Source organism: Asterias amurensis, chromosome 1, assembly GCF_032118995.1.
Source record: "Asterias amurensis chromosome 1, ASM3211899v1".
Classification (NCBI taxonomy): Eukaryota; Metazoa; Echinodermata; class Asteroidea; order Forcipulatida; family Asteriidae; genus Asterias; species Asterias amurensis.
The window spans coordinates 11,100,208-11,113,017 of NC_092648.1; the positions used below are offsets into that span (position 1 = coordinate 11,100,208).

The window sequence follows — 12,810 nt, forward strand, 5'->3', positions numbered from 1 at the left end:
GGGATGGGCGGGGGGGGGGGGGGTCGGTAGGCACACAGACTCGATGTCCGTACGGCCGTACAACGCATTCTTGTTGTCTCGAATATGTAATTACAAATCTTGATAATGAAAAGAAACACAAGAAGAAATCAAATAAGGCATATTTGCGTCCCTAAAACCATGCTGAAACAATACTTTTAAGTTTTTTTCCAATGAAAAACTCCCACAACCGGCAGCATTCTAGCATGACCTTGAATGATAGCGGGAATAGTAATTACGTCATGGACTTTTGTCAAAAAGCTTTTCCAACGGGTATATTGTGATCGCCGATATGTTTGGGTAAACTGACTTGAAAGTATCGATCAAAATGAACCAGTAGAATTTAATGAACACGAATGAACTGAGATCAGTGACAACTAGTTAGGTCGTCATGAATGCTCCATTTTAATGTAAAATTCGGGAATGTTGCGCTTCGATTACGCGACACTACCTACACGTTGAATAAAGAGACCAACTTTAGGGAGAGCCCTTATCGTGACGTCACACAAATATGGCTGCCATGGACATGGCGGAATGGTCCGTGGTAAAGGATGGAAGTTTACATTTGGGGGAGAAAACTACGGCTCTGACCTACCACCCGAAGTTAAATACCATCTTGGCCGTTACCGGAGGGTCCAATGTTCGTGTCGTGGACGTTAACTCAGGTGTTTCCCTGCAAAAATCAACACTTTCAGGTAAGGAACGGGGACCCAGGATTGTCAAGAAAAAAGGGGTCGAACTCCCCATGACTCTTCAAAACATTTTGTCCAGTTGAGTTTCCGCTTGCCGGAGTTGTTGATTTAAAAAAAAAGGGGGATCACTCTGGAATGTGTTTTACTCGTGTCAGTGTCCTCTGCCCTCAGTTGTCTGAGATAAGATGTTTCACATTGATTGGTGTTGTTGGCAAGACTTTGAATGAAGTACAATTTTCCAAAGAATAGAAAGAAGAATAAAAAAACACAATTAGGCCTACTTAGTTGGCTGGAACCACTTCACTTGGATTGGAAGAAAAATGTCATCCAAGCTGAGTCAGTCAGTCATGTCAGACCGTTGAATCCTTCAAATCCCTCCTCAGTCGCAGCTAGCCCTCTCCTGGAGAGATTACCTTATCCTGTACCAACACCAATTCACTCATCTTTACCAAAAGGAATATCTCGTTTGAGTTAATTAGATTAGAATCGTAGAAATAGTTATGTCTGATAACGTTAGTGAAGTTATCGCAACTATCCTACCCCTAGATAGGCCTAAAACTAAAATTTATTTCATCACAAATAAAAAAGTGGTGTTAGGATAGGGACATTTGCCTTTTTCAGTCCATAACTTTTTTAATTTATCTTCTTGAGTTGGCTTAAATTCGAATGGTTTTCAAGTTAATAATAATAATAATAACCGTATTTATATTTATAACGCGCCTTTTGCCAAAGGATACAAAGCGCCAGGTATTGTTGCTGCAAGGGGTGTGGCAAATTTTTAGATATAAGACCTAATCCTTAAGCACCATGCAATGGTTTACAAGGTGCTGTGGCGCAATATGCTGCCAATCCAGCCAGGAACACCGGGCAAACCCCTTCTCTTTTCGATAAGTGCACTGGGCATGCTGGGTTCTTTTACATGCGTTTACACAACACATGGGACCAACGGCTTTACGTCTTACGAAGGACGAAGCAATGGTTATGTGTCTTGCTTATTAAGGACACCAGTGTCACGGCTGGGATTCGAACCCACACTCTGCTGATCAGAAACACCAACCCACACTCTGCTGATCAGAAACACCAAGTTCAATAAGCGTCCCACTTTGTGTGTAGATATTCTGTCTGAGTAAGTGGTGTGAGTTAATAAGGGAATCAGTGTGTGGTGAAGAGGTTTTCAACTAGTGCAGTGGTTTAAACCCAACGAGACGAAGTTGAGGTAAATCATTAAGAACCAGGCCTCGGCGGGTTTAAACCACTATAATAGTGAAAACCGATTCAACACACTTTGATTCCCATTCATAAAAAAACATCAACACTTATGGTCAAAAAGTAAAATAAATGCAAACATTATAATTTTTCAATGATTTCTTTCAACACAACACCCCTCCAGCTATGAAATGGTAAGGCCCAGTCAAGGTCCTCCTTATAAGGGATTGCTGTGCGCGTCGGGCGTATCGCGTAATGTGGCACAACTGTTTCAGCTGTTGCTCTCGACCAATAGGAATGAAGAAACTGTCTTAAAGGAACACGTTGCCTTGGATCGGTCGAGTTGGTCTTTGAAAAGCGTTTGTAACCGTTTTTTATAAAATGCATATGGGTAGAAAGATGTTGTAAAAGTAGAATACAATGATCCACACAAACATGCCTCGAAATTGCGTGGTTTTCCTTTTACCTCATCGACTAACACGTGGGCCATTTATGGGGGTCAAAATTTTGACTCCCATAAATGGCCGACCATGTTAGTTCGCACAGTAGAAGGAAAATCACGCAATTTCGAGGCAAACTTGTGTGGATCATTGTATTCTACTTTTAAAACATCTTTTCAACCATATGCATTTTATAAAAAACGGTTACAAACGCTTTTGTTTTGACCAACTCGTCCGATCCAAGGCAACGTGTTCCTTTAAAAGCACAGGTGCAAGCTTGCGTGTCACGCCCATGTTTCAATAATAATAATAATAATAATACACTTCAACACTTTTTACTGGTCATAAGTAAAGGTTTATAAACACCCACGTGAGGCGCTCTCCACCAATAGGAAAAGCGAAAGTGTCTGAGGTATTTATGAATTATAATTTAATGGAGGAAGGTCCTGCATAATCACAGTAACTTTGTTTTTATTTGTGAGGATTGAGGAAATCTTTAGGAGGAGTGGATATATGCCTAAAAAAGGGCAATGGTTTAACCCATCATCTCACCAGCTTACCGTAAAAAAATGTGATTGTTCGTAACATACAAATACTGTGTTTATGATGAGTTCAATGGTGAGATTATTTCCATGGGTGGAAAGATTAATATGTTCCATTAAAAAAAGTAAATGCCAAAGAACAATTAATCAGTATCAGGGTTAGACTTTAGTATTATTAACTATTACACTGCAAAATTATTTTATCTGAGTTACCCTGTTGATTAGAAATAAATAAAAGTATGTCAACAAATTTCAATCTCTAAAGATCACCTGTGACTTTTGGAAACTTCTGTTGTGTTCGTTTAAATGCTGCCCGAAAAATAGCCAGAGGTGCAGATGGTGCCTTGCTAAATGTTGAAGGGTTTGACATTCTTGATGAAAATACCATGATAGTCTTTGTTGTATTCAATTCAACTGAAACTTTCACTGGTAATTTTGTATCATATTGGATCATTTTGCCTATACACCAGACTTATGGTCATGAAAACCGAACGAAGTATAATCTCAGGACATCGCACAAACACAAAACAAAATGTTTGTTGTTAAACATCCATGTACATCTTGTCATTTGATTTGTGAAGAAAGTGTACAACAAGGTTACATTCTGTTATCTGCTCTAAGGGCGTTACTAGTACGCTATTAAGGGAATCAAACTGCGGTGAAGTGGTTTTAAACTAGTTGTTTGAATACGCTGAGGCAAGATTCTTGATTAGTGTTGAGACAAAGTCATCTGGGTAAAATTATTAAGAACCAGGCCTCACCATGCTGTTCAAGCATTTAGTTTAGAACTGATTCAACACACTTCACTGATTCACCAGAACATTAAAAAAAACCAGGTCAAAGTTGAGAAAAAATCTGACAGTTTAGCCTCAGCTTTCCTCAACTCTACATTGAATTTCTATGTTTCTGTTGATTGTTCAGTACTTGGCTCCTTGTGCAAGAGTAAAAGTTGTTTGCTTAAGTTTTAAACCATCGCACGCAAGTTTAAGACTTTCTTAAGTCAAATATACCACCTTAGAACTGTAATATTTGCGTGCTCTGCGCAATCACCTGATAATGCCCCATTTTGACTTGATAAGGTCAGGTTGTGTTTTAAATCACTGTTTATTCGCATGTTTACACATGACCACATGATCTCTGACTGCTTTTATGAAATTGGCCCCATATCTTACTCTTTAACTTTACTCTTATTGTTTTTTTCTGTCTTTATTTCATTGCAGCCCAACCCGGCCACCCAATTCATTGTCAGTATCTTAGTGAGGTAGACCAAGTGTTTCTGACTGATGGTCAAGCTGTGGGCCTAAGAAAAGATCTGAATGGTGTCTTACTCCTAGACTCAGCCCTGCAAACTCCTGTCACCAACACTGAGGAGATCATTGTCATTGAACTACCATACTTGGAGGTGAGTTGTTGGAGAAATTCATAACGAAGGCTGTGTCTGAAACAAGCAACTTTGGCTACTACGCAGTTGAACACCCAGCAGGGTGAATATGTGGGCATTACAAGTCTTTATTATTATTGTTATTATAGATGAGTTGCAAATCTTGTCATCGACTGCCATCTTTGAAACAATGGAACAGTGCATGCTTGGAAGTGCTGCGCGTGACTCTCAGCCAATGGTAACTCTTCACGCGTGCACAATTCATTAAGTATGGCGGTCAATGACGCCTATTGCAGTCCATCTATTGCGGGTATATATAGAGAATTTGGGAGAACAACCCACAACAGGGCTTGTAGCTCAAAATGTTTACTGGACCAGAAATTTTCTTACAAGACCAGAGTCAAATTGAGATAAAAACTCCCTAGGTCCTGGCAACATGTAATAACTGTGCTAATTTGAACAATGCAGCACGAAGACATGTACATAAACAAATATTCATAAATACCTCAGACAGTTCTATTGGTGGAGAGCGCGTCACGTGGGTGTGTATAAACCTTTGCTTATGACCAGTAAAAAGTGTTGAAACATGGGCGTGTCATGCGAGCTTGCACCTGTTCTTATGAGACAGTTTCTTCATTCCTATTGGTCGAGAGCAACGGCTGGAACAGTTGTACCACATCACGCGATACGCGCGACGCGTACAGCATTCCCTTATAAGGAGTTGTTTACCGGAGGGCCGCGGAGGGCTTTACATTTCATAGCTGGAGAGTGTTGTGTTGAAAGAAATCATTGAACAAAATAATTTTTGCATTTATTTTACTTTTTGACCAAAAAGTGTTGATGTTTTTGACCCAAAAGGTATTTATGAATGGAAATCAAAGTGTGTTGAATCGGTTTTTAACTAGTGGTTTAAACCAGCCGAGGCCTGGTTCTTGATAATTTACCTCGACTTCGTCTCGGTAAAATTGTCAAGAACCAGGCCTCATTGGGATTAAGCCACTAGTTGAAAACCTCTTCACCACACATTGATTCCCTTATTTATTTCATCTGTCTTTTTGCGTAGTTTTAGTACACTTCTTTAGAGTTGCGCGGTATTTATTACACTCAAACGCAACATTTCAACAAATCTGTTTTTGTTCAAGATACCACACAGAGTAAAGTTATGCAATTGGAAAACGCAATCCCTCGGACTTGTCGGGTCATAAGACTACTGGCCCAACACTAAAACCATTGGCCTGTGGCCTGCGATCTAGTGTAAAATTTGAGCCTAATCGTTGGCTGTTAATGCAAACTGAAAATACAACAGTGATGACCCTTATGTCTCCTTTTCTTTCAAATAGGCTTCTCATCTGTTGGAGTGTCTTAAGAAGTCCATCAAACCAGCCTCCAGCCAGCAGGAGTATGTGGAGGAGGTCCAGTCAAGACTGGAAACAGAGCTGAGCCTCATCGGATGCTTCGACCAAGATCAGTCTTACCACAAAGCCACAAAAGTTAGTTTCCTATTATTGCTTCCATCATAGATAGTGTCTAAAGACACTGAACACTAGTGGTGATTGTCAAAGACCAGTCTTCTCACTTGGTGTATCTCATCATGTGCATAAAATAACAAACCTGTGGAAATTTGAGCTTAATTGGTCGTCTAAGTTGCGAGAAAAAACACCCTTGTTACACGAAGTTGTTTGCTTTCAGATGCTTGATTTCGAGACCTCAAAATCGTAATTCTGAGGTCTCGAAACCAAATTCATGGAAACCTGATTACTTCTTTCTCAAAAACTCTGTTACTTCAGAGGGAGCCGTTTCTCACAATATTTTATACTATCATCAGCTCCCCATTACTCGTTACCAAGTAAGGTTTTTTGCTAATGTCACGGGTGCGATGCGACCCCCCCACGTTTATTTTTATGTTACGTAATCATTTGCTTTACTTGCATGGCTAGCGCCCTCTGCGGGCTGCTTTCCGGTTCAAGAGCATTCTGTTTTGGGCCGAAGACCTTAACTGACGTCTTTGCGTGTCTTCACCCAACAGGTAAAGATCTTGTTATATTTTGCATTTAAATGTTTTCCTAATTACTACTTAGATTAAATAGTAGGTAATAAGCACTATCCTCAAGTCTCAATTTGTTTATAGAATGTTGTTGACTTTAGTGGATATCTGGTTGCTTTTGCAACATCACGCTAGCTATTTATTGATTTGCGGTGTTTAGATATATTTATTACCTCTAGAGCCTTTCCTAATAATCTTAGCAGTGTTACTGAATGTAACATTTTGGAGATCCTTTAGTTTATTTTATCATTGCTTCTGGGATTGGAAATAACCTGTTTATATTGCATTTCACCGTTAATTTGCCTTAAATCCAAGATGGCGGTCGCGTCCTTAATTTTGGCGCGAACCGCGAGTATTGTTTTATCGTTTCATTGTTTATTCTTTTAAAGTTTAGTTTATGTAATTATTATTGTATATTTTGTATGAGCATTCTGTTTTGGGCCGAAGACCTTAACTGACGTCTTTGCGTGTCTTCACCCAACAGATTCACCGTTTACAGATCTCAATAAAACTAAAGAGCTACTATATGATCAGACTTGCCGTTTCATGCCCGTACTTATTCCAAGGGTCACATGTGGTAGAGAATCCGGGTACGGGCATATCGACGACGGCATCAAGCATCACTTGATCGTCAGAGTACATTATACCCGTCAATCTTGTGACCGGTACAGATTACCCCATCAAGACGTTGAAGGCATCCCCAGCCAGGACAGCCGGGTTCCAGCGGGCAGAGCGGCCTTCCCCCCTGAACCCTGCCCCGCGGATCGGAGAGACCCTCAACACTCCAGACGTGAAGAATTTTGGACCGCCGTATCCTTACCATCGGACTTGGATCACCCGTGATTGAGCAACCTTATCCAGCCTCTTCAACGCCCCTGAGTGCCGGATGTTTTTTCTTCACGATCGGAACTGTTGAACATTTTCGCCAACATCAAGAACAAGTTTATCGCGGTGTTCTTGAACATTTTGCCAATAATAAAAATTTGCAGATTTCACGAACTCTCGCAAAGAATTCGATCGCCTCCATTTTGGACAAACTCATAGTTGTTTAAACTCATACGATTGGGAAAGCACCATCATCAGGACAATAAACACAATAGCATTGTCACACGGACTAAAGACCTCCTTTGTACTCTTCCACTGTGCCGATTAAGAGGGCGTTCGGTTGTTACCACCAGACAAGCAGCTGATGAACAATTCCCATTATGAACATTGACATTATTGGAATTTGATTGAATCAAGTCTCAATTGTATTTTGGATTCGGATTTGGTATTGTTGGTATTGTTAGGAGTCATTAATCTTGTCTGGCATTTAGACAGGTGTCCACTTAATGGGAGTAGGTACTTAAAGTTCTCATTCAGCTGAAAAGAACTTTAATCCATACATTGTTGTTTGCCTTTGGCGATGCTAAATTCCTGGGGTGTAAAAGAACACCTGTAAATTCTTTTGTATTGTATTTGAGACATTTTGATTGTCCAGCTGTGTGAAAGTTTCTCTTTATTACCTCAATTGGGTAGAGATAATTGAAGTCATTTCCTTCAGAATTGTCGCACGAAAATTCCATTGTTTCTGGTACTTCAATTGTGTACAGAATTTTTTCTTCTTCTGAATATTGATGTGTTCCAATTTGCATTCAAAGATTATATTTTGCTATTGCTGATTTGTTTTTGCATTGGTTACATTGATTGCATTTCATGATTGCTTCAGTTGGATTGATATTATCATTTTTTCTGACAGCCATTTTACATTTTGTGAAGGTATTGCATTGATGACCATTTTTGATACTTTTGAATTGTGTTCTTTTGCATACTTTGTCACTCTGTATTTTATCTTTGGACTGTGTTCTTGGAAGCATGTCTGACGAGGAAGAATTCCCATCGTCCACAGCAGCATTTGGTCACAGATCATCTCGTCGAACTCTTCCGAACAGACCTCAACATACCTCTCCCTTCCAAGAAGAACTAGGCGACATCCAGCAAACAACCGATCGCATGCTTTCGCAACTGGGAAACATCGAGCGAAGACTATCCCGAGGCTCACTGCATCAATCAGTTCCAGGTACTCATGCACAACGGTCAACTCCAATGATGTCTACCACATTGCCAAGGCAAGGGTCTTCTTCAAATGACTATCCTTTGAGGTCTAGCCAAGCGCCGAGGCAAGGTTCTTCTTCAACCGACTATCCAGTTCTCACACCTCAGAATCACCACCTACCTGACCGCAACTCCACTACGCTTTCATCTCATCACCGTTTACTTCCATCACATCAAGTGAAAAGTGTACCTATGTTTACAGGGCGTGACCAAGGTGCAACAATCGCCATTGAAGATTGGGTCCGAGACGTGAAGTATCTCATCGAAACTACTTCGATGCCTGAAGAAATCCAGTTTTCTACCATCGTGAGATATCTTGGTGGCGCTGCAAGAAAACTTGTACTCAATCTCCATCCAACACATCAGACCCCAAGCCACGCCTTTGCAGAACTCAAAGCACAGTTCGGAGATGTATTCCTGACTGGTGATCCATTAGCCAGCTTCTATGAGCGTGTGAAACATCCCACCGAACTACCGAGCATCTACGCCGTCGAACTAGAGGCAACGCTGAGAACCATAGAGGAAAAGTCAACCCTAAGTCGCCCTTTTCCTAATAGAAACAGTATGCTGACGCAACAATTTATGAGAGGCGTCAAAGACGAGAAAGTTACACAGAGACTCGCACCGATGAAGCCCAGAGATATGACGTTTCGGGAACTTCAAATTGAACTTCGTCAACTGGAACGAGAGTCTAGGATTGCAGCAGCTGCAAAGACAGGAACCAAGCTTCAAGCTCAACAATTGCAGCAGATTCGTCCTCCATATCAGCAATCCTCACCGAAAGTGCCAGATGTCAAGAGCCCCAAACCAACTACCGATCATGATGTGTTACAAGAACTTCTCGCCACTGTCCATCAACTAGCTCTGAGGGTAGATCATATCTCTCATCAAACTCCACGTGGACCTCAGCAACCAAGAACAGACCAACATGCCTCTGGTCAACGAGTGTTCTACTGCCACAGATGCGGCAATGAAGGTCATATTGCCAAAGGATGCAGAAGTGCCCCTTTAAACTCCAACGGCCCACGGCCAATGGGCAAGCCGTCAGAGGCCGGGAATCAGCGAGCCCAGTAGTAAGTTCTCCTTCAAACACTGCACCACGTCTGTCTTCAATATGCCACGGTGGTAACATACCTCTCCATCACCAGCAATTGATTGGTCCAACAAACGAAGACGTCGTCAACGTTAATGGTGTGAACTACACTGCCCTAATAGACTCTGGCTCCCAGATCACGTCGATAACGGAAGACATCTTGAGGCAAAACCCTGAGCTCCAGAACATGGAAATTTCTCCTTCAGAAGTCTCCATCGAAAGTGCTAGTGGGCACAGCGTTCCTCACCGAGGTGTCGTCCCTTTAACCATCACTATAATGGACGTCGTCTACAAGGATGTTCCTACATTTGTTGTACAAGCAGACAGTTACCGTAGAAACGTTCCAGTCCTCATTGGTACTAATGTCATCAGAGCAGTGAAGAGAGACCATCAAGTGACAAAGAGTAATAAGTTCCTGCCTCCGAAGAGCTCTGCATGGTATGCAGCCTTCAACAGTATTTCTGCTTCAGAACCTGGTAGCCACAGCGACGGTACCATCGGCTACGCTAGGTACATCGGCCGATACCCCCGAGTGATACCAGCAGGCCAAGAAGTAGACATCATTTGTCAGGCACCCCCTGGCAAAGGTCCGTACACTGCAGTAGTTGAAAACTTTCCTCGAAGCTCTTCATCTTTAAAAGTTAGCAACCTGGTCACAGATGTTGAATCTAACTGCCAAGTACCCGTGAGACTTTGCAACATCTCCGCCAAGCCCATAACCATCAAACGCAACTGCAAACTCGCACAGCTAGCATACATCCAGCGCATTGATGATCTACCACTCAATGAAGACTACGAAACGTTACAAGCTAGACAGGAAGACGAAGATGTTTCTCCTTCTTATCAGCTGAGCCAAGTCCATGAAAGTCCAGGAGATGTTAAACATACACCACTTGTTGACCTATCCAAAGCGAAGTTAGACAGCGAGTCACAAAAGCAGCAGCTAGAGAGTCTCCTTCAGAATTACTCTGACGTATTCTCATCCAGTCCCCTGGACTTTGGATGTACGTCGACGATGAAGCACTCCATCCCACTCATAGACAATCAACCCTTTCGACTTCCTCACCGCCGAATTCCTCCTTCACAATACCAAGCTGTCAAAGATCATCTCAAGGCCATGGAAGAAGCAGGTGTCATCCGCAGAAGTAACAGTCCATTCGCCTCACCGATAGTGATAGCCCATAAGAAGGATGGTTCACTGCGGATATGTATTGACTATCGTCGCCTGAACAGCAAAACTGTACGTGATGCATATCCTCTCCCTCGCATCGATGAAGCACTGGACGCTCTTGGAAATGCTCAACTCTTCACCACTCTAGATCTCACATCAGGCTACTGGCAGGTTCAAATGGAAGACGAAGACATACCTAAGACAGCGTTCACTACCCCCATGGGACTATTTGAATGTAATCGGATGCCCTTCGGCTTAGCAAATGCCCCAGCTACATTCCAACGTCTGATGATGACTTGTCTCGGAGAGCAAAACTACGTCACGTGTCTTCTCTACCTCGATGACATCATCATATTCTCTGCCAACTTCGAAGACCATCTCGACCGCCTCTCTAAAGTGTTCTCCTGTTTGAGGCAACACGGTCTGAAACTGAAGCCGTCCAAGTGTAACCTCCTCCAAGAAGAAGTTAGATACCTCGGACACATCGTTTCGAACAAAGGCATTAGTACTGATCCAGAGAAGACGCAACAAGTAGAGCACTGGCCAACCCCCACTAATCGCAAGGAACTACAACGCTTCCTCGGCTTCACTGGCTACTATAGAAGATTTATTAAAGGATACTCACACGTTGTCTCACCTCTCTACAAGCTCACTGCTGGTGACCCAAGACGAAAGAAGAAGAATACCAAAAACACCTCTCCATCTGTAACCCCACCTTTCATCTGGACAGAAGAGTGTCAGAACGCGATGGACATGTTAAAGCAGTACTTGACATCTCCACCGATCCTCGCCTACGCCGACTATTCACTCCCGTTTATACTCCAGACCGATGCATCAGGAGTAGGGCTCGGAGCTGTCCTCAGCCAAGTCCAAAATGGAACAGAGAGAGTCATCGCTTACGCAAGCAGAGGACTCAACCCCGCCGAATCTCGCTACGCAGCACATAAGTTAGAATTCCTAGCCATGAAGTGGGCGATTACTGACAAGCTACGAGACTATCTTCTGGGCAACCAATGTACCGTGCTGACAGACAACAATCCTCTCCTTTATGTCACTACATCTGCCAAACTAGATGCGACAGGCCAAAGATGGATTGCGGCACTATCTCAGTTCAATTTCACTGTTAAATACAAGCCCGGAAAGAACAACGGAGCGGCTGATGCACTCTCTCGCAAATCGCAAGCTGATACTTCAAGAAGTCTCTTGTCATTCCAAAAGGATGCAATCACAATTCCTCCCCACATCGTGCAAGCTATCTGCAACAGTCACCCACCCGAAACAACTCCCTTCATCGAACCTCCAATTGCAAGATGCGATGTCATGACACAGAGTCACACGTCACTCCCATCAAATGAGTTGCCGAGACTACAAGAGAAAGACATCATATCCGCTCAGAGAAGTGACACGGACATATCCAGAGTCATACACTATCTAGAGAAAGGAAGAAAACCAACCAGAGCAGAGAGGAGTTGTGAAAAGCTCGGATGCCTCATGTACCTAAGACAATGGGAAAAGCTTCACATGAAAAACGGCGTACTCTATCGTCTCAGAAAGACCCATGACGGATCAACAGCCGAACAGCTTGTTCTCCCTGAACAATTTCGACACACAGTAATGACATCACTCCACAATGATTTCGGTCACTTGGGCTACGAAAGAACGCTCGACATCGCAAGAACCCGCTTCTTTTGGTCCAAGATGGCAAGTGACATCAAAACTTGGTGTGAACAATGCAAGCGATGCTGCCTAAGAAAAACTCCGTCTACAAAAACGCGTGTACCTTTGGTCAGCATCACCACAACTGAGCCTATGGAATTACTCTGCATCGATTACCTCAAGCTGGAAAGAAGCAAAGGTGGCTATGAAAACATTTTGGTAATCACAGATCATTTCACCAAGTATGCCCAGGCGTTTCCATCTCGCGATCAGAAGGCAGGCACAGTTGCTAAGATACTCTGGGAAAAGATAATACAGCACTACGGATTTCCTGTACGACTACACGCTGATCAGGGTCGCAACTTTGAAAGCCAACTCATCCGAGAATTATGCAAGATCTGTGGCATCAAAAAGAGCCGAACTACCCCGTATCACCCTCAAGGAAATGGCGTCACAGAGCGTTTTAACCATAC

The 12,810-nt window shown here is 42.7% G+C and overlaps 1 protein-coding gene across 5 annotated transcripts in view; it reads left to right on the forward strand.

Annotated features, from left to right (window-relative positions):
* The first annotated feature begins 529 nt into the window (after window positions 1-529).
* LOC139945485 (dual E2 ubiquitin-conjugating enzyme/E3 ubiquitin-protein ligase BIRC6-like) overlaps window positions 530-12,810 on the forward strand; it is a 78,572-nt gene continuing 66,291 nt past the window's right edge. For 3 of the 5 annotated variants that reach the window (XM_071942867.1, XM_071942875.1, XM_071942858.1), the window contains exons 1-3: window positions 540-713; window positions 4,119-4,300; window positions 5,620-5,769. In XM_071942867.1, the coding sequence (XP_071798968.1) occupies window positions 545-713; window positions 4,119-4,300; window positions 5,620-5,769 (501 nt within the window). In that variant the 5' untranslated portion in view covers window positions 540-544. Of the gene's footprint in view, window positions 714-4,118; window positions 4,301-5,619; window positions 5,770-12,810 lie in introns of all 5 variants that reach the window. The other 2 variants (XR_011787085.1, XM_071942845.1) reach the window with 1 other exon arrangement.